The sequence below is a fragment of the Pogona vitticeps genome, chromosome 13 (genome assembly GCF_051106095.1).
Source record: "Pogona vitticeps strain Pit_001003342236 chromosome 13, PviZW2.1, whole genome shotgun sequence".
NCBI classification, from domain to species: domain Eukaryota; kingdom Metazoa; phylum Chordata; class Lepidosauria; order Squamata; family Agamidae; genus Pogona; species Pogona vitticeps.
The window spans coordinates 21,652,434-21,672,309 of record NC_135795.1 but is presented as its reverse complement, the minus strand read 5'-3'; the positions used below and the strand labels follow the sequence as shown (position 1 = coordinate 21,672,309).

The window sequence follows — 19,876 nt, the reverse complement described above, 5'->3', positions numbered from 1 at the left end:
CGGGTAGTTTGGTTGTTTGCAAGGGAGGTGAATAGCCATGATTGCCCAATCTTCCTATGCTTTTCAGCTGGAGGAGGACATGACGGGACCTACACAAGGCAAAGAGGAGCCAAATGGAGAAGAGAGCAAGCAGGAGCCCATGGAGATGGAAATAAAGAAGCCGGAGGTCAAAGAGGAAGAGGATAGTGGCAGTAATGGCCCCTCGGCCCAGTCCACGTCCCCATCTCAGCTGCGGAAAAAGAGTAAGTGTTCTCATTAAGGTGTGGGTTTGTTAACCTGCTGCTTATTACACTGCCACGGCTGCCTTTTCAAGCCAAAGAAGGATGTGTTTTGGCCAGTCATGCCTATACTTGACCTGGTTTGCTGGTCTCTCCCGGATTTGCCAGCCAAGTGTCTGGAAAGGTCACATGGCAATCACGATGGATCTACTATTCCTCCTGGTTGCCATTAGCGAGAACCTCTGAATGTGAAGGTTTCATGGTAACTTATCGCAGCTAAACTTGTCACAGCTAATTTTCACTTCTCCGTGTATTGGTTTTGCTCCCTCTCTGCAAGCCATGTGAGCAAGAAGCCCTTGCCACTGGTTACGAACGAGTTCCAGAAGAAAGTGGCTGCCGTTGGAACTGCTCTGTGCATTTTTAACCTGCTTGAACCCTTTCCGCAGTCTTTAAGCCGGAGGAGCTGCGCCAGGCCCTGATGCCCACTTTGGAGGCCTTGTATCGTCAGGACCCAGAGTCTCTTCCCTTCAGGCAACCCGTGGACCCTCAGCTCCTGGGGATTCCGGTGAGTGGTGGCTGGGCAGGTGGGCGCTCTGTTGTTTCCTCTGGCTGTCTTTTCTGCACCGTGTCAGGATCCCCATGGAATTTGCTAGGGGCCTTGTCTGGTTCCCTCCATGGCGCAACAGGAACTAGATGTCAAGAGAGGCAGTGGGCTTTCTGGCTGGAAACATCTGTAGGGCAGGGAAGGTGTGTTTTAGAACAGGTATCTCATTATGTAGAGAAAAAAAGTAATCTCCCTCTTCAGGATTAGTTTTTTAAGGTGTTTGGCTATGGAGCCATGAGGAGAGCTCATTGTAGCAGAGCTTGGAAATGTTACTGTTTTATGCTACAACTCCCAGCGAATACTGTACTTCAGAAAATGAATTTTTTCCAAGCTGTACAAAGTAGGTCCCACTCCACTGAAAAATCAATGTCAGCTGTTTGGGCCCAGAAGGGAGGCTCGAGGCGAGGCCTGTTCCTCTGCCCCAGCTCACCACTTTGGCAAGGAGTTCTGTTGGTCTGAGAGCTCTTTTCTCCCTTCAGGGGTCAACCTTATTTTCAGCAGCCAGAACCTCTGGAATATTGTGGGGGTGGGGTGGGGGTGGGGTGGGGATGTCAGCCAGTTTATTCGGAGTGGCAGAGATCTCGGTGGCTCCAGGTGACAGACTGTCTTGTTTTTTCTAACATGAAGGATTACTTTGACATTGTGAGGAATCCCATGGACCTTTCCACCATCAAACGCAAGCTGGACACAGGACAGTACCAGGAGCCCTGGCAGTATGTGGATGATGTCTGGCTGATGTTCAACAATGCCTGGCTTTATAACCGCAAGACGTCCAGAGTCTATAAATTTTGCACTAAACTTGCTGAAGTGTTTGAGCAAGAAATCGATCCTGTGATGCAATCCTTGGGATACTGTTGTGGGCGGAAGGTGGGTGTGGTTCCCCCTCCCATCCTGACTTTTAAGACATGTTTCCTTACCCCGTGCTCCGGATCCTGTAGGATTCTTGGTGTGGGTCACGTACAGGGCCAAGAAATACATGGGTTAGATTTACTCCGCTGGGCAGATGGGACGAGAATTTTGTCAACATTGAGATGCGCGTACTTCTGTTTAAAAAACCTGACAGTTGCGACAAGTTAGGTCTCATGGAAACCACTCAAAATGTTGACTTTGTTAAATCCATACTGTAGATGTCTGTCCTTCCTCTTGTGAAATTAAATGGAGACTGTTTTATCCTCCCATTTTGTTCGAGGTGCCCAGCTGGCCCATCATGCTCTTTATTAGAGTAAAGCAGAACAAGCTGAGGTTCTTTCTACGTTACGTTCTAGGTTTCCAAAATCTCGCTGCCCCAAAAATGGCCTTTGATTTAAAATAAATGTGAGCCACCTCTGGGTTTTTGGCAGGAGTGAGTCTATCTTGGGCATTCATATGCATGAACATTCCTGTATTTATATGCAGTCATTAAACTCATTTTAGCATACATTGCGAGACCAAACATTTTAATGCACTTACACAGTATTACATAAACACATGTAGAAAACATTGTAATTTTCTAGTAAATCACATGGTTAATGCTAAAGAAGGCTGAAATCTCTCCACATAAAGATCAGTGCATAGATTTCAATTTTTTTTTTTCATTTTAAAAACTAATATTCATTTGGTTTACCAGTGGTAGGAAACTCAGATCAAGGAACAGGCAAAATAAGAACTGAGAACTGTTCCTTCCAGCCCATTACTAACCATCTAGAACAGTGAGGTCCAGCTCTTGTCAGTTTCCTCCAGCCGTCTGACAACCCAAATTAGGAAGCAGTAGCAGGTTGTAAGACCTATGGTTAGACATTGGATTTGTGAGCCTCTGTGTGGCCTTTGGATTGTCATGACGTCCTCCTAGGACCTGCTGTGTAATTAACCCCTTGGGGGGAGCTCTCTTTTCAATTCTAGGGTGTCAGTCGGGAAGGCTCCAGGAGAATGCTCTGACGTGCTTTGCTAAAAGGGAGCAACATTCTGTCTGTGCTTCTTTTACAAGTAGAACTTGCAACAAATGGTTAATTTTAAAGAGATTAAATTAAACACAAATATTAGTGTCAAGCAGTAGAATATTAGAAATCGCCAACATCAGTAAAAGCTGGGGGGACCGAAGGACTGGGGCTGCCACAGAAGTTCTTGCATAAGTGAATGGCTCTCTGTTTCTCTCTCTTTTGCAGTACGAGTTTTCCCCCCAGACCTTGTGCTGCTACGGCAAACAGCTGTGTACCATTCCCCGGGATGCCGCCTACTACAGTTATCAAAACAGGTAAGCCAGAATCGAGGTCCGGGAGGGCAGTTTGAATCCCTTGACACTAGCGGTGGCCCCTCTTCCGGCCCCGTCATGAAGAAGTCTCAGTTGCATTTCCATGATGATGCCAGGAATGGATGTGAGGTCTGAAAGGCAAACCCGTCTTGGACTTCTCTAAGGCATAACGCATGCAGTGAGGGAATAGCAGACCCCGTGGTACGGAACAAGGTCGGGTCTTTTTGCCACTGCTCGTCCATTTTCAAAGAGAAACAAGCCGTGTTGGGAAAGGTGGGCCTGGAGCAGGATGAAGCTGACACGGACCGAGGCAACGGCAAGGGAAACAGAGGCTGGGGTGGCAACTCCGGTGGTTCCGGAAGAGGTTTTTTTTTCCCCTGCTTCTGGGACCTTCTTGGCTGTACAGCATGTTGAAACCTGGATACTCCGGGTATTGGATAATGAGGGGTCCCCCTGACTTGTTTGAAGTGAGAACGTCCACTCTGGGAGTCTTCCAGGAGCAGCTGCTTTCTTGAGCCTTTCAAAATCTCCCCTTGATTCTCTGCTGCTTTTGGACTGCGTGCGTGTGTTGGGGAGCCAAGGCCAGCCCCCCCCCCCAGGGGTGGGATCCTCTCTTCTGATGATTGGTTGGGGCTATTGGCCGCGACAGCTTCCCTCTCTATGACTTTGGGGCCCAGCCATTGAAACCGGCATGCCGCTCGCTGTCCCTTTCTTCTCTGGATTTAAAACCTATCCCTGTATATGTTTCTTCGTTTGCTGGCCACGGTGGTTTGTAGTTCAGTCTATACTCTTTCCAAACATTTATGTACAGTGGTGTTTTAATAACACAGTTTGGTTTCCAGGTCGCCTAGAGATAAAGCTACAAGCTTGGGCATCTTTCTCTTTGCTTTTCCCACCTTGACTCTCCTTGAAGCAGCAAAGGCTTGGGGCAGACAGCTTCCCAGCCTGGTGGGTAGAAGTGTAGCACATTTCAGCCTTAACTCATTGTATGACCTTGTTGCGTTTAATTACCCTACAGAAACAATATTTTTCACATACTGTACATATATGTGAAATACCAAATAGGTGGCCAGGAATTCCCCAAAATACATTCCTGTTAAAAATGGACCTAAAATGTAAATTTGCTTATAGTAGAACATATGAAGCACATGTAACGAACGTTCAACCTTGACTGTTTTGGTACACAGATAATGTAAAAACTCTGCTTAGGGTGTGTGAACAAATACTAAGGGTCTAATTAGAGCAGGTGTCATACAGCTATTGTACCTTCGGGCTTCTTCTTGGTACTTACTGGCTCCTGAGTGGCGTTGAGAACCTTCCAGTTGTTGAACCCTAGTTCCTATTATTACCAGCCAATGTGGCCAGTGATAAGGAATGCCTGGAGCTGGAGCACCATGGATTTCTGGCCCCTTTTTTCAAACAACAGTTGATGGTAACACTGGGCACAATACAGAATCAGATCTAAATTCTTCCTGCCAAACTACTAAACCAGGGCTGCAGTTAGAGACTGCTGAGCAAGGGAGCCTAGGAACCCGGAACCAACTTTTCCCGCCGAGGAGAGGGAGGAGGTGAGGAGGGCTACAAGTGAGCCCTGCTCGTGCCTCGGTGCTGCTGCCGCCGCCATTGCTGCTCTGTGTCGTCTTGCTGTTTGTGTGTCTTACGACTTCTGTCTGTGCTGTCTGTCCCCCCTCCCTCTTCTCTCCTTCCCCCTCCCCCTCTCCTCTGTTCCTTTTCCTTCTCTGCACTGAACAACGCTCTCTTTCCGTCCGTCCGTCGTGGTGGATCTGCCCTGCTCTGACTGGCGGTCCCATTGCTTGGGTGGCTGTGTGTGTGATTTGCTGGACCAGTTCACCCAAATATGGCCTTCTTGCTGACAGGTATCACTTCTGTGAAAGGTGCTTTACTGAAATCCAGGGAGAAAACGTTACCCTGGGTGATGATCCTGCCCAGCCACAAACGTGAGTGCTTGCCTTTCCTTCTTTATTTATTTTTATTTATTTATTGTATTTATACCCCGCTTATCTAGTCATTTCGACCACTCTAGGCAGCTTACAACATAAAGGATAACAAGTTCAAGAAAAATTTGTAATAATTAATTAATTAAATGATTCAGCAAGATGGGAAAAATACAAAATAAATCAAATAAAGAGAAAAAGAATAAAAAAGGAAAGAGAACAGGAATTAACTGGAAGGGAAGGCCTGCCTATACATCCACATTTTTACAGTGGTGCCCCGCATAGCGAGGTTAATCTGTTCCGGATTAACCTTCGCTATGTGAAAAATTCGTTAAACGGAAAGTAAAAAGCCATTGGAACGCATTAAACATTGTTTAATGTGTTCCAAATCGGCTGAAAACTCACCGTTTAGCGAAGTCTTCCCATAGCCGGCAGCCATTTTTGCGCCCTCCCCTCGCTTACCGAGGGCGCGAAAACGCTGCGCGCAGCCATTTCGGCTGTTCTGGCGGCCATTTTGGACCCGCTGAACAGCTGATCCGCGGGTCGCAAAGCGAAGGTCGGTAAGCGAAACGCTTACCGACCTTCGCTATGTTTCGCCCATTTGCGATCGCGGAAACTGCATCGCTATGTGATTTTGTCGTTATACGGTGCGCTCGTTAAGCGAGGCACCACTGTAGTTGGTTCTTAAAAGAACCTAGCAAGGGTGCAGCGCGAATCTCCGGAGGTAGGTTATTCCAGACACGAGGAGCCACCACCGAGAAGGCCCGGTTTCTAGTTCTTTCCTTCCGGGCCTCCCTCGGCGTCAGGCTCCTCAGCCTCACCTCCTGGGTCACGCGGGTGACACAGGTAGAATTAGTTGGGAGTAAGCGTTCCGCCAAGTATCAAGGTCCTATACCGTTTAGTGTTTTATATGTAAGCATTAACACTTTGAAGTCAATGCAGAAACGGATGGGCAGCCAGTGCAGCATGGCCAGAGTAGGAGAGATATGTTGGTATTTTCTCACTCCAGTAAGGAGTCTGGCCGCCGCATTCTGCACCACTTGAAGTTTCCGCATCAGCTTCAAAGGAAGCCCCACATAGAGCGCGTTACAGTAGTCTAATCTAGAAATTACGAGCGCATATACTAAGGTAGTGAGCGCCCCCATGTCTAGGTAAGGTCGCAGCCGGGCAATCCACCAAAGATGGAAAAAGGCGGTGCGGACTACCGACGCCACCTGCGTTTCCATGGTGAGCATCAGGTCCAGGTGTACCCCCAGGCTGCATACCCCACTCTTCGCGGCTAGGGCTACTCCCCCAAACATGAGGGAGTTTCCCAAGCCACCATCCACAGGGCCACCCACCCTCAGAACTTTCGTCTTGTCCGGGTTCAGCCTCAGCCCGTTCTCCTGCATCCATTGCTCTATGGCCCCCAGGCAGCACTGGAGGGACAGGACGGCATCACCTGCAGTTGGTGAAAAGGAAATATAGAGCTGGGTGTCATCATCATATTGATGACAGGATGCTCCACACCCCCTGATGACTCCACCCAGCAGCCTCATATAGATGTTAAACAGCATTGGGGAGATGATTGACCCTTGTGGAACCCCACAATTGAGATTCCACAGGGCCGAAATACTCTCCCCAAGCTGCACTCTCTGGGGGCGGTCCTCCAAGAAGGAACAGAACCAGGCCAGAGCCAAGCCACTGGATACCCAACTCGGAGAGCCTCCCCAGAAGGATACCGTGGTCGACGGTATCGAAGGCCGTCGAGGAGGACCAACAAAGAAATTTTACCGCTGTCGGCCTTCCTCAACAAGTCATCGTACAGGGCGACCAATGCCGTCTCTGTACCGTGGCACGGCCTGAAGCCTGACTGAAAAGGATCCAGGGCATCTGTTTCATCCAGATGTGCCTGAAGCTGGTCAGCAACCACCCTCTCGACCACTTTGCTCATGAAAGAAATATTGGTGACGGGCCTATAATTGCCAATTTCATCCGCCGCCAAATTAGGTTTCTTTCTTATGGGCCTAAAGAGTGTCTCCTTGAGGGCAGAGGGAAACCTGCCCTCAAGGAAAGACCCATTGATTATTACAGTGGCCCATTTTGTTGTTATCAGCCTGGCTGCTTTGATTAGCCAGGCCGGGCAAGGGTCCAAGGAGGAGGTGGTGGCTCGACAGCGGTCAAGCACTCTGGCCACAGAATCAGGCGTGACAGGTTGAAAAGAGTCAAGGGTTACTGGGCAAGATGGAGCGCTGGACATCTCTGCTCGACTCACTGTGTTCAAAAAAGGAGAGAGGTCCCGTCGAATGGCCTCCACTTTAGATTTTAAAAAGGCTGCAAACTGGTCAGGTGAAAAACTAGGGGGAGGCCTATCATCCAGACCAGGTCCGGATAGGTTGCGCACTATACGGAATAACTCCGCCTGCTGGTTGGATGCTTCGCTTATCCGGTTAGCGAAGTAAGTTCGACAAGCAGCCTTTACCTTAGACAGGTAAAGGTTAGTTGCGACCCTGACAGCTATCCTATTATAATCTGTCGGGTTCTTCCTCCACCTACGCTCTAGCCTTCTCCTATGTCGCTTCAGCGCTCGAAGCTCCTGGTTAAACCAGAGCGCTGGACGAGCTCTATGACGGAGAGGGCGTTTAGGTGCAATCGTGTCTATAGCCCTGGTTGCGAAGGTGGCCCAGCTATCAACCAGAGCGTCGACAGGAGCGCTAGCCAGGTCCACCGTGACCGCTCTCATGACGTGCTGGAATCCAGCCGGATCCAGTAGCCTTCGAGAGCGGACCATAGAAATAGGTCCCTGCTCCCTGCGAGGGGGGAGAGCCACTGTGAGGTTACATTTTATTAGGTGGTGATCTGACCATGACAAGGGGACTGACATGAGGTCTGTCACCACCAGATCACACTCACGCGAACTGGAGGAAAAGACCAGGTCCAGTGTGTGACCACCCACATGGGTGGGGCCGTTGACATGTTGGGACATGTTCAAGGAAGCCATGGTTTCCAAGAACTCAAGAGCTGACCCAGATGGCTCTGCCCCCGCGTGCACGTTGAAATCACCCAAGACCAAAAGCTTTGGGGATCCCAATAGTGCTGCGGAGACAAAGTCAGTCAACTCCGGAAGGGAAGTGGCTGGATCGCGGGGAGTGCGGTAACCCAGCAAAATCCCTATACCATCCCTGGCTCCAATCGACACGTGGAGTGCCTCTAGACCCGGCTTTACCATCACGGAGCGCCTAGTAACCTCCAAGCTGGATTTATAAACAATGGCTACTCCTCCCTCCCTGCCCCTCCAGTCTACCCTGGTGTCGGACAGTATAACCGGGCGGACAGACAAGAGCCAGGGGAGGACCCCCCTCCCCGCTGATCCACGTCTCGGTTATGCATGCCAGGTCTGCATTCTCCTCCAGGATAAGATCGTGAATCACCTGAGGCTTGTTGGCTATAGACCTGGCATTCAACAGTACCAGAGTTAGAGTGGAGGGCAGGCTGAGCTGGCTACCTCGATACTGAGGGTTGGTCACAGTCTCAGAACAACAGACAGCCTTCAAACATCTGTTCGTTGTTCTTCTGACACGAGTAGGGACTGCGCCAACGCCATATCTCCCTCTACCCGTGATCACCAGGATGTTAAAAGGCCCCTCGCTGGGCAAACAGGTCTTCCATTCCATATCAATAGAAAAGAAAAGAAAGTAAAGAACAGAACCCTAAATAATACCACAACTTAAAGAAAAGTGCAGGACAAATACAAATACAAAAATAAATACAATATTATACAGTATTATAATTAAAATCTCAATACAAGAGCCCCATATATAAAATTAAATTAAGAAACACCAAGAAGTTACCCGCCACTTATTTATTTATTTATTTATTTATTTATTTATTTATTTATTTATTTGATTTCTATCCCGCCTATCTGGTCTTATTTGACCACTCTAGGCAGCTAGTCCAGGTCTGTCCTCCTCCACCTCTTAATCTTGTCTTTTTAAGTTTTACTGGTCTTCATGTTATTGGAGCTATTTTTAAAGTTGTTAAAGTTGATATTAGTACAGTAGTAAAAACAGTGGAGTGAGGGTGTTATTCACGGGTTGCATCACATAGGTCTTAAAACTGAGCATAGAGAGCATCAGGAATAGTAAAGGTTCAGGCAGAAAGATATTCAGTTCCTTCCGGTGCAGCGCACGCCCCTCTTTGGCCCGACTCACCGCCGAGGGGGGGCATTTCACAGAAGAGGCGGGAATAGGGGGGGCACACCTTCCTTGCCAGTAGCAGGAGCCACTCCTTGCTTGAGAAAGGGCTGCGTTGAAGGTTCTTCTGCGTGGCTGGGAATTCCGATTCATGGTCAAGAGAAATGCTTCCCTTCTGTGCCTTTTCCACCTCGGCTGCTTCTTGTCTCCCACCCTCTGAACTAAACTACAAGGACAGCTGGAGTCCTTTCTGGCTTTTGGAGAGGCGTGTTGAGCTCCATGTAAATCCCACGTAGCTGTTTGAAGGAACGAGGCCCTGAGTGAGCTGAGGATATAGACCTACCTTGATCCTTCTTTGCCACGCTGCTGGTTCATGTGGAGTTTGCAGTGCATGTGATGCACTGGTGCAGCAGTACCTTCGTGCTTTGCATTTAACAAGAAGGACTGCAGCTGTATTTTGCTCCATGTGGCTGCTAGGTCTCTGCCTGATTTTGAGCTACATCGGTTAGTTTTTGGCTTTTAGCCATCGTGCCCATTAAGGTGGCCACTGCTGGTGAAAAATGCCAGGTTTCCTCGTGAAGGCCAAGCGTGCCTGTCTCTCACAAATGCTGTTTTAGGGAGAGGTGCTCATGGGTTGGTGAGAGTGAAAGGGAGCCAAAGTTGAAGACTTAATTTGTTTTGTATGTCTTTCCCTTTGTCTGTAGAACAATATCAAAAGATCAGTTTGAGAAGAAGAAAAATGATACTCTAGATCCAGAACCGTAAGTGTGGTCTCATCACTTACCCGATGGGAGGGGGTTTGGTGACTGAGGCCATTATGGCTGCAAAGTCCAGCAGCCTCATTTGCCTTCGTTTGTTTCCCAGGGAGCTGGAGGGACGAGAAGACTAGCAGGGACCCTGCACTTTTGGCCTCATATATTTGAGCTTTCAGTTGCTGCACATATATAATAAAGATCCAAATATAAAGCACTGTGGGGAGTGTAGGACAAAATAAGAATGAACATTCAGTGCAGGGAAAGTGTGTGTTATTAATGGCCAATAAAAGTGTCAAGAAAGTGTGGCTTATTGACTGTGAAGATATTTGGTGTGTCTAACACATGGTTACTAGGTGCAAATTTTGTGTCCAGTAGATCTTCCGTGTCTCCTATGGCTCCTTAGTTTAAATTACATACCTTTGAAAGATCTGATTTTAATAGAACTGTAAGAAAGATTGCAAAATATCAGCCATTTTAAATTTAATCTGCTGCAGAAAACTCCTTTTTGTGGCTCACTAAGGCTTGTCATTTTGCCTTGTTTCCTTGCACAGTTTTGTCGACTGCAAAGAATGTGGCCGGAAGATGCATCAGATATGTGTGTTACATTACGATATCATTTGGCCTTCAGGGTAAGTGGCTTTGGTAGGTCTGGGTCAGCCAAGGAACACTTTTAGAGCCTGTTACATGCAGGGGATTTGTGACGAAAGTGGTTGGCGAGCTCCTGTGAAGGCGCTTGGCTGCTCTCCGAAGCGGAGCATGTTGGGTGCTTTCCACCTGCTTTCCCTGAAGACCTGCTCTCTAGTAAAGCGTCTGTGGGCAGCCCAGACAAGAGCCTTTCCTGCTTAGGGGAAGGTCCCTCTTCCTTCTCCTTCCAGGCTGCCCTTTAGGGTGTGGGGAATCTCTCCTGCTTGGCTCTGTCTGATTTCTCCAGGCAGCCCCAGCAGAGACTGAAGGCCGGGGTGCAAACAAGGTCCCCTCTTGGTAGGAGTTCCTCTTCCTGCGTGGAGACCTGTCCTGGCAGGGCTGGTTGCCGCCAGACTCTGTGCCATTTCTGTGCTCTGGACACAGACCAGGAACTCTGTGGGTGTATTTGATTTAGGCTACTTGTTCATAATTTCTGTTGTTTAAGTTATAAGTTACAAGAATTGCTCCAGGCAGTTGAATCCAAAATATGTAAACCTGGTATAGAAATGAGGCTCACAGAAAGTAGAGCTGTAATGAAAGCAACCATTAAAAGTAGATGTAGAGAAAAGCACAACTTGGTTAAAAGAGTCGTTTGTTGGACATTCCCCAGAAAAATAAAATCCAGCACTTCCAACAATTGGAGGCCTTCCTCTGTCACCAAAGGCAGGAGAGGGTGGGGCCCGGGGGGGGGGTCAACAGCAGTGGCTTCTGGGTCTGGTTCTCATGGTTGCAGTTGCTTTCCCTTGCCTTTGCCTCCCTTTTGCCCAGGGTAATGGCACTTCTCCTCTGGCATCAGGCCCAGCTGTTGGGATCTGCACGTCCAGGTCCAGTTCACAGGTCGCTTTACCACATTTTGTGCTGCCCAGATTAGAGATCATGTCAGGTCTTTGGAACTCAGTCTGTCAACCAGGAGACGCTAACCTGGCCATATGTCTTGCCCAGACAATGCCACCCAACCCTGTGGAAGCCATTTTGGGCTAGTGCTTGAACTTACCTGCCTTGTGTAGCTCAAGGCATTAGTACAGACTATGTGTGTTGGCGTGGAAGAAAAAGCCATGCTGTCTCACACATTTGCTTCTAGCAACGCGCTGGTGGGAAAGGTCTTCCTGCTTGGTGGCAGGGGATGGGACGCAAGTGAGCCTCAGGGTCCCTTCCGGCTCTGTGACCCCTGTGACCCTGCTTTGGGGGCGAGGGCTATCTTTGACAAAGGTGCATTAGCTCTTGTCCTGTTCTGGGAAAGCAGGGGTTTTGAGACACGCCCGTAGCTTCTTGTTCTTTTATTGTGTTTTCAGCTTTGTGTGTGACAACTGCTTGAAGAAAACTGGCCGGACACGCAAGGAAAACAAATTCAGTGCCAAAAGTAAGTTTCTGGCCTCCTTTGCTGCTTGGCAACCCTGTGCTCTTACTGTAGGTTTTCCATGCATCTCTTGGGCTTCTTCCCAAGAGCCCCATTTCAGAATAATTTAGGGAGTGGACAAGAATTCCTCTTTGGAGGATGATGCTGTGATCCTTAGTGTTTACCTTGGTACTTGGATTGTGGTCTTAAGGCAAAACAGTCTTCTTTTAAAGAAATTGTTGTTGTTTAGTAGTTAAGTCGTGTCCGACTCTTCATGACCCTATGGACCAGAGCACGCCAGGCCCTCCTGTCTTCCACTGCCTCCCGGAGTTCGGTCAGATTCATGTTGGTCACTTCGGTGGCCCTGTCCAACCATCTCATCCTCTGTCTTCCCCTTCTCCTCTTGCCCCCACACTTTCCAAACATCAGAGTCTTTTCCAGGGAGTCTTCTCTTCTCATGAGATGGCCAAAGTCTTGTAGCCTCAACTTCAGGATCTGTCCTTCCAGTGAGCACTCAGGCTTGGTTCCCTTCAGAATGGATAGGTTTGTTCTCCTTGCGGTCCGGGGGACTCTCAAGAGTCTTCTCCAGCACCACAATTCAAAAGCAATAGAAATAGTTTAAAGAAATAGTTTGAGCCAATTCCGCCAACCGACTGCATGAGTAAACAAAGTGCCTGACTTATGCTGGTGCAAGACTATAAAATGAAGTCTCGTTGTGTAGCGCTCTGCCTGGATGGTGGTCTTACGTCACTGAGTCATCAGTTCCACTGGACCAGGCGGAGTTTGCCGTTTCCCATTGCCCTGCCCTGTGGTCCAGGCGGCTTTCCCTGAACCTGACTGACAGTGGTCTTCATGATGTTGAGGAACTGCTGATCCCATTATCTCGCATCATTAGACATGCTGATCAGGGCTGATGGGAGTTGATGTCCAGTCCTGTGCTGCCTGAAGGGCCACAGTTACCCACGTCTTACCACGGCTGTGGCAGAAGGCAGATTCTGGGCCATCTTGAAGGCAGGCTCTCGGGAGGGGGAAGGCCCAGGGGCTTCAGGACAGATGAAAGAAGCTCTTTCTTGCATCTCCATCATCAGATTTTTTCCCCTTACTCAAGTGTAAATTACCAGTAAGATTCTGCATGCTCTGTGAAGAAGACAGTGGCAGAGAACAGGAGCTGCAGGGTTTTTGTTTTTTGTTTTTTGTTTTTGTTTTTGTTTTTTTGGTTTTTCTGGTTTTTTTGTTGCTGTTTTTTGGGTTGCTGCTCTCTCGCTCTCCTGAAAATACAGTTCACTGGGTTTTTTCAACTACTTTTTGTAGAAGCTTCAGTTATAAAATCACTCGAGTGTTTATGATGTGTCAAATTGTCCCTCTTTGAAAAGAAGCTTGAGAGGGAAAGAGGGTGGTTGGCGGAGTCCCTGCTTTCAGGGCGGCTTCTGGTGCCAGTGTCTTCGTTATATGGGCATGAAGCATTTCTGCTCCTAACTGAGATTCTGGAAGATTCCTAGCTTGCTCCTTCATTTGGGTTTTCCATGTTCTTCCTTCCCTCTGAGCATTGAAAGGTGGGGTGGGGGCGAGGCTGGTTCCTCCACCTCCCTTTCGGCACTCCCCCTTAGTGGCAGGCAGGGTGACTAGTTCGTGCTCCCCTTGTGCGCTTCAGAGTGGTGTGAAGATTTGGAACCAGGTGTGTCCCCCGGCCCCCGCCCCCATCTTCAACGGCTGCTCCCATCCTCTCGCTGGGGCCAACTGACAGGAGCCTCGGAGGCCACCCTGCCTGGGGCACCTTTGCATTCTTTGGGGGAGGGGGAGTCTCTCTCTGTCTTGTCGCCTTGGGATGCCAACCGAGCCTGGCCCTGGCAGCTTCCCCTTTAGAGGCAAGGCTCTCTGGTTTTCTGGGGCCTTCCTATTCCCCTGCCCTCCTCACCCCGCAGGTCTATCTTGTTTTCATTTCTGTGTCTCCGAAACTTGTGGGGGAAAAAACACCAGGCTTTAAATGGGTTCTGGCTGCTGCCACTTTGTTCCCTCAAGTCTTCCATAACTCACACCTTGCATTCTGTCTCTTAGGGTTACAGACCACTCGCTTAGGAAACCACTTGGAAGAAAGAGTAAATAAATTTTTGCGGCGGCAGAATCACCCAGAAGCTGGAGAAGTCTTTGTGAGAGTAGTGGCCAGTTCAGACAAAACGGTAGAAGTGAAACCAGGAATGAAATCAAGGTGAGTTTTTAAGCCTGTTCCCAGAATCTGCTCCACGGCTAATGAGTTGCTTGGAGGTGATTCTTTAATTCTTTCAGGTGCCTTCTGGCCCTTTTCCATCCTTTTCTCAGCGGGCTGCAGGACAGGCAGATTGCATGCCGAGAGCTCCATGAGAATAGCACGAGGTTCTCTTGCACCTGATCTCCAGGGTGGCTGTGGGGCATTTTCTGAGCCCAGCAGGGTCATGGCCACCCTCTTTCCCGCAGGTTCGTTGACTCCCGAGAGATGGCCGAGGCTTTTCCCTACCGCACCAAGGCCCTCTTTGCTTTTGAGGAGATCGACGGGGTGGACGTGTGTTTCTTTGGCATGCACGTCCAGGAGTACGGATGGGATTGTCCACCACCAAACACCAGGTACTCTTGCCAGCTCCCCTGTGAGGGGCTCCAGGAAGGAGAGACAAAGGGGGGGGGGATGACTTGCAAGGGCTTCTTTCCTGTGGCTGTTGTGGTCCACCAAGGCACTGCCCATTTCCAGCAGCGCTATGGATCTGTAGCCTCCAGCTGGCCCTGTCATTTGCAGGTTCTTACTTTCTCATTAGTCCTCTCAGCCCATGCCCACAGACCCCTTCCTGCTTTGTATCCGTCTGATCCCGTCCTTTGACTGTTTTCCTAGAAAAGAGAGGAGTTGTGAGGGGCATACAGTTCTGCTCTGCAGACCGGGGGGAAATGTGGCCTGCTACTGGGGAGGGTTTGAACGCTGTTTGGGCATAATCCTCCTTGCTGGAAGGTGTAGTGGTGGCCAACAGCCTGGAGTGCCTACCAAGAGGATTGGGCCAGTTGGCAGGAGGTGGTCTTGTGTGGCCTCCAGCCCCTTTGGCAGGATGGCTCCTCCCTGGCCGGCCTCTCTCATAAAGCCTGCTCCTTAAGAAGGCTGCTGTTGTGTCCCTGACTCGTTGGTGAGCTTCCTCGCGTCAGGTAGCGCTTTGGCCACGAAAGAGGCCTCTGGCCTGATCCTGCTGTAGAGTTCTCCTTCTGTTCTGCTTGGATTATATTCCACATCCATGCCTGAGCAGGAAAAAAGCTCTTCTCTCTGATCAGCCGCTGAGGGGGAAGGAAGAACTCTTTCCTTCCAGGGGTTCGGTGGGGGTGTATGTGCTTGGTGAGGAGACAGGAGAAGGCCGCCTCTGTGGTTGCTCCCAGACTCTGGAACTCCCTCCCACTGGAGGCCATGCTGGCCCCGTCTTGGCTGTCCTCCTGCAAGCAGGCGAAGACTTTTCTCTTCAGGCAAGCTTTCCTTCAGTCTGAGAGAAGGTTCTTAAAATGGAACTGTTGTTTCCATTTTTTAAAATATGTATTTAGTACTGTATTTAACTGCTAGTTTTTTGTAATAATTTTTGTTTAATTCTTTTTGTGGTATTAAGGGACGTGGTGGCGCTGCGGGCTAAACCGCAGAAGCCTGTGCTGCAGGGTCAGAAGACCAGCAGTCGTAAGATCAAATCCACGTGACGGAGTGAGCGCCCGTTGCTTGTCCCAGCTCCCGCCAACCTAGCGGTTTGAATGCATGCAAATGCAAGTAGATAAATAGGAACCACCTCGGTGGGAAGGTAACAGCCTTCCGTGTCTAAGTCGCACTGGCCATGTGACCACGGAAGATTGTCTTCGGACAAAAATGCTGGCTCTAGGACTTGGAAACGGGGATGAGCACTGCCCCCTAGAGTCGAACACGACTGGACAAAAAATTGTCAAGGGGAACCTTTAACTTTACCTTTACGTTTAACTGATAGTTTTTTGCAATAATTTTTTAAATTCTTTTTGTGGTATTGTAATAATTTACTGTTTTTAGCTTTTAGTATGGTTTATTTTTTAACACTGTAAGATGCCTTGGATCCTTCCTAGAAGAAAGGTGGAACATAAACATTTGAAATAAATAATAATAATAAACAGAGAAGAAGCTGGCAGGTCAGACCATGGAGACCCGCAGTCTGTAGGTTCCCTATGACCTTCTCCTCGCCAGAGAGGCCCCTGTGCTGCCCAGCTGCAGCTCTTCCACTTTGTCAAGACTTGCTTTCTCTTCTGTCACAGGCGTGTGTACATCTCCTACTTAGATAGTATTCATTTCTTCCGCCCGAGATGCCTCCGGACAGCTGTTTACCATGAAATCCTTATTGGGTACTTGGAATATGTTAAAAAACTGGGGTGAGTGTCTTTGGGGGCCGTCTGTGCAGCTGAACTCCCTGGTGGCTCAACCTCATTGTGTGGCACAACTTCCTCATCCATGGAGAGGGTGGTTTGGTTGCCCAAGGCTGGAGTGCAAGAAATCAAGGGCCAGCCTGGCTCGTTGCATCCCAAGGGCCTTTTAAATGTTCAGGCCCACATCCGGCCCACAGGGGGACAACAGCCCTTTCTCCCTCTCCCTCTCCCTCTCCCTCCAGACCCCCCCCCCCGGGCCCCACTCAGTGAGTGTCTGCGCTAGTCTGGTCCTTTGTTTCCGGCAGGAAAGATGAGCGGTCCTGCTGAGCTGAGGCCCACCTCCTCTGCGTGCTCTGTCTCCCTCTCCTCCTGTTCTGTCCCTCAGGACCCAACAGGCAGGGGACGAGTCCCAGGAGGGAGGGAGGATGTTCTGCAGGCAGGCAGGCAGGCAGGCAGGCAGATGGGCCTGGTCAGAGGTGGGGCCACCAAGCTCTCCTTTGGACAGACGAACTTCCCCCTGGGTCGGACTCCAGCAGGCACCTTGGCTGGCCAGCCTGCCGCTGATTCTGCTCTCCTTCGGCCTTTTCCTCCTGGCACCTACCTGATGGATGGGCAAGAGCGAGAGAAGAAAAGGGGAAGGTGGGCTATAAGGCCTCCAAAGTCTGAGGGGAGCACCTGCCTGGGTCGCTGGCTCTTTAGTCGGTTCTGTAGCCTTGTGGTAGCAGCAGCAGGACCGGCACCTCTTGGTGTGAAGAGGAAGCCGGCCTTCCCTCTTAGAAAAGCAGGAGAGGCTCAACCCGGCCCTTTATGGGAAGGGACCCCTAGCAGAGAGCCAGCCAGGCAGTGGGATCGGGGGGAGCCCAGAGCTTTAGCCCCCCCCCCCCTCAAGCTGCTTGTGTCTCTCCTTCCCATCTTCCAGTTAAGGTTCCAGGCCTTGCGGCCAGGGCTGACCTGCCTTTATTTTGGCTGTACAGCCTGAGGTGTTTCTCCATAGCCAATGACAGCCCAGAGGAGTGTAGTGATGTTGTGGGCGGCCAGCAGGCAGGCAGGCAGGCAGGCAGGCAGGCAGGGGAGCTGCCGCCTCTCTCCAGCCAGAGCCTCCGCTGGAGGAGAGTCGGTCCACTCAGGCACTGCTGCTTCCGTGGCTCCTGCAGGTATGTGACTGGCCACATTTGGGCCTGCCCACCCAGCGAGGGGGACGACTACATCTTCCACTGCCACCCTCCGGACCAGAAGATCCCCAAGCCCAAGCGCCTGCAGGAGTGGTACAAGAAGATGCTCGACAAGGCCTTTGCAGAGCGGATCATCCACGACTACAAGGTGAGACAGGCTTCCTCTGAGAGGAGCAGAGGCCATCGGTAGTTGGGCTGCCATCACCCAGACCGCCTGGAAGGAGGGGGCGGTAGCTGGAGCCCCGGACACGGAAGGCCAGCCTGTTTCTGTCGCTGCCGCCCCTCCCGCCCCCACCCCACCCGCGGGGGGCAGGGTTGGAGGACCACAAGCAGCCCCTGCTTTCGTGCTGCTAAGGCCAATTTGGGGAATGTGTTTCCTTGGCAGGACATCTTCAAACAAGCCACGGAGGATCGTCTGACGAGTGCCAAGGAGCTCCCGTACTTTGAGGGTGACTTCTGGCCCAACGTGCTGGAGGAGAGCATCAAGGAGCTGGAGCAGGAGGAGGAAGAAAGGAAGAAGGAGGAGAGCTCGGCCACCAGCGAAGCCCCAGAGGTGACTCTCGGAGAGCAAGCGGCTGTCCTGGGGGTGGGCAGAGGAGCCGGTGCTCCTCTGCATCATGTCTGCCCTCGGCCAGCTGGAAGCGGGTGTGGGCGGAGAGACTTGAGAGTGTGTGTGGGTGTGTGTGTGTGGCAACTGCCTCTTCCCGGCAGTTGGACAGCATCAGTCCCTTTTTCTTTGCACTGTGACGCCAGAGGGGAAGGTCCCTTCCTTGTGCTCAGGCACCCTGTTCTCTTCCTCTAGGAGGCTGTGGCCAGCGAGGGGTTGGCTGCTCAGAGAGAGGGTGGGTGGCAGTCACAGCAGCTGGTCTCAGGCTGGAGGTGGCAGGTGGGCTGGCTTGGTGGTCGTCAGGCCTCTCAGGGAAGCTGGGGTGGGAAAGACAGGAGCCAGCCGCAGACCTCTTAGCCAGGGTGGAATGGGGAGGGGGGACCTCTGGGCAGCTGGGGCCTCATCTCTGCCAGGCGCTCACCTGTGTGTCTTGCTTCCAAACTGCTGCAAGAGCAGAACTCCTGCTTCCAGAGTGCAGGGAGGGCACCCTCTTAGGATAGCAGTCCTGCTGCTGTTGCTTTCCTTTCAGAAAAATCAAAGAGAGGCAGTGCTTTCAGCCTGAAAAAGGAGATGCTTTCTGGGGAACTATAAACAGAAAAAGGTTTGCATGAAGCTGAGCGTCTTAAGTCTACCTGGGCCCATTTTGGAACGGCAGAGTTTGTTCTGCCTGATGGGATGCTGAGGCCTCGGTGTTGTCTTTCCCACGCATGAAGGGTTCCCAAGCAGGTTGTGTCTCTTGTGTATGTGGCTGGAAAGGGGCCGGGCTGAGCTGCTCCCTGTTGTCTTGACAGGGGAGCCAAGGCGACAGCAAGAACGCAAAGAAGAAGAACAGCAAGAAGACCAACAAGAACAAGAGCAGCCTGAGCAGGGCCAACAAGAAGAAGCCCACCCTGCCCAACGTCTCCAACGACCTCTCCCAAAAGCTCTACGCCACCATGGAGAAGCACAAGGAGGTACAAGGGGCCCAGCTGGCCAGCTGTCTTCCCCTCTCTTGTGCCCTCCACCATGGCAGGAAGTCGCCTGGGAAGAGAGATCCAGGCCGGGCCCCACAGCCAAAAGCCCGTGGGGACCAGCCTCTCCTCCGAGTGGCTCTTTGGGGGCTCCTGTGGACCAGAGCAGCCCCCCTTGGAGTGGCCCCGGGTTCAGTCTGGGGCCCAGCAGTCTTTCACTTACTCAGCGCTTTTGTTTCTTTATTTGATCTGTAGCCCAATCTTCTCAAAGGTAGCTGGCAAAGTTAACTAAAAAGAAGCCGGTAGAGTTAGAATAAGAATTTAAAAGCTATTAAACAAAGTCTGTGATTAAAATACCGCTGAGGCAAAACAAGGTCCCCGGAAACAGACGTCGCTGTAGACAGGTCAGCCCAGTCCTTGCCCACCTGGAGGCTCTGCTCAACCACCGACGGAAGGGCTTTGCCCGGAGGAGGGCCCGCTCAGCTGAGGGGCCCCACCGCCCCTGGGCTCACCCGCCCCCTTTGCTTGTGTGCCTGCAGGTCTTCTTTGTCATCCACTTGCACGCCGGGCCGGTCGTCAACACCCTTCCCCCCATTGTGGACCCGGACCCCTTACTCAGCTGTGACCTGATGGACGGCCGGGACGCCTTCCTCACTCTCGCCAGGGACAAGCACTGGGAGTTCTCCTCCTTGCGCCGCTCCAAGTGGTCCACCCTCTGCATGCTGGTGGAGCTGCACACCCAGGGCCAGGACCGCTTTGTCTACACATGCAATGAGTGCAAGCACCATGTCGAGACGCGGTGGCACTGCACGGTCTGCGAGG

The 19,876-nt window shown here is 51.0% G+C and overlaps 1 protein-coding gene across 4 annotated transcripts in view; it reads left to right on the top strand.

The window, feature by feature from the left end:
- The window catches only part of CREBBP (CREB binding lysine acetyltransferase), a 43,056-nt gene that overhangs the window by 18,871 nt on the left and 4,309 nt on the right, over nucleotides 1-19,876 (top strand). For all 4 annotated transcript variants that reach the window (XM_020811998.3, XM_020811999.3, XM_020811997.3 and 1 more), the window contains 15 exons: nucleotides 68-242; nucleotides 665-783; nucleotides 1,450-1,689; nucleotides 2,964-3,052; nucleotides 4,927-5,007; nucleotides 9,881-9,937; nucleotides 10,483-10,560; nucleotides 11,908-11,975; nucleotides 14,007-14,157; nucleotides 14,403-14,549; nucleotides 16,218-16,331; nucleotides 17,480-17,645; nucleotides 17,883-18,050; nucleotides 18,896-19,057; nucleotides 19,594-19,875. In XM_020811998.3, coding sequence (XP_020667657.3) covers nucleotides 68-242; nucleotides 665-783; nucleotides 1,450-1,689; nucleotides 2,964-3,052; nucleotides 4,927-5,007; nucleotides 9,881-9,937; nucleotides 10,483-10,560; nucleotides 11,908-11,975; nucleotides 14,007-14,157; nucleotides 14,403-14,549; nucleotides 16,218-16,331; nucleotides 17,480-17,645; nucleotides 17,883-18,050; nucleotides 18,896-19,057; nucleotides 19,594-19,875 — 2,097 coding nt within the window. The remainder of the gene's footprint in view (nucleotides 1-67; nucleotides 243-664; nucleotides 784-1,449; nucleotides 1,690-2,963; nucleotides 3,053-4,926; nucleotides 5,008-9,880; nucleotides 9,938-10,482; nucleotides 10,561-11,907; nucleotides 11,976-14,006; nucleotides 14,158-14,402; nucleotides 14,550-16,217; nucleotides 16,332-17,479; nucleotides 17,646-17,882; nucleotides 18,051-18,895; nucleotides 19,058-19,593; nucleotide 19,876) is intronic.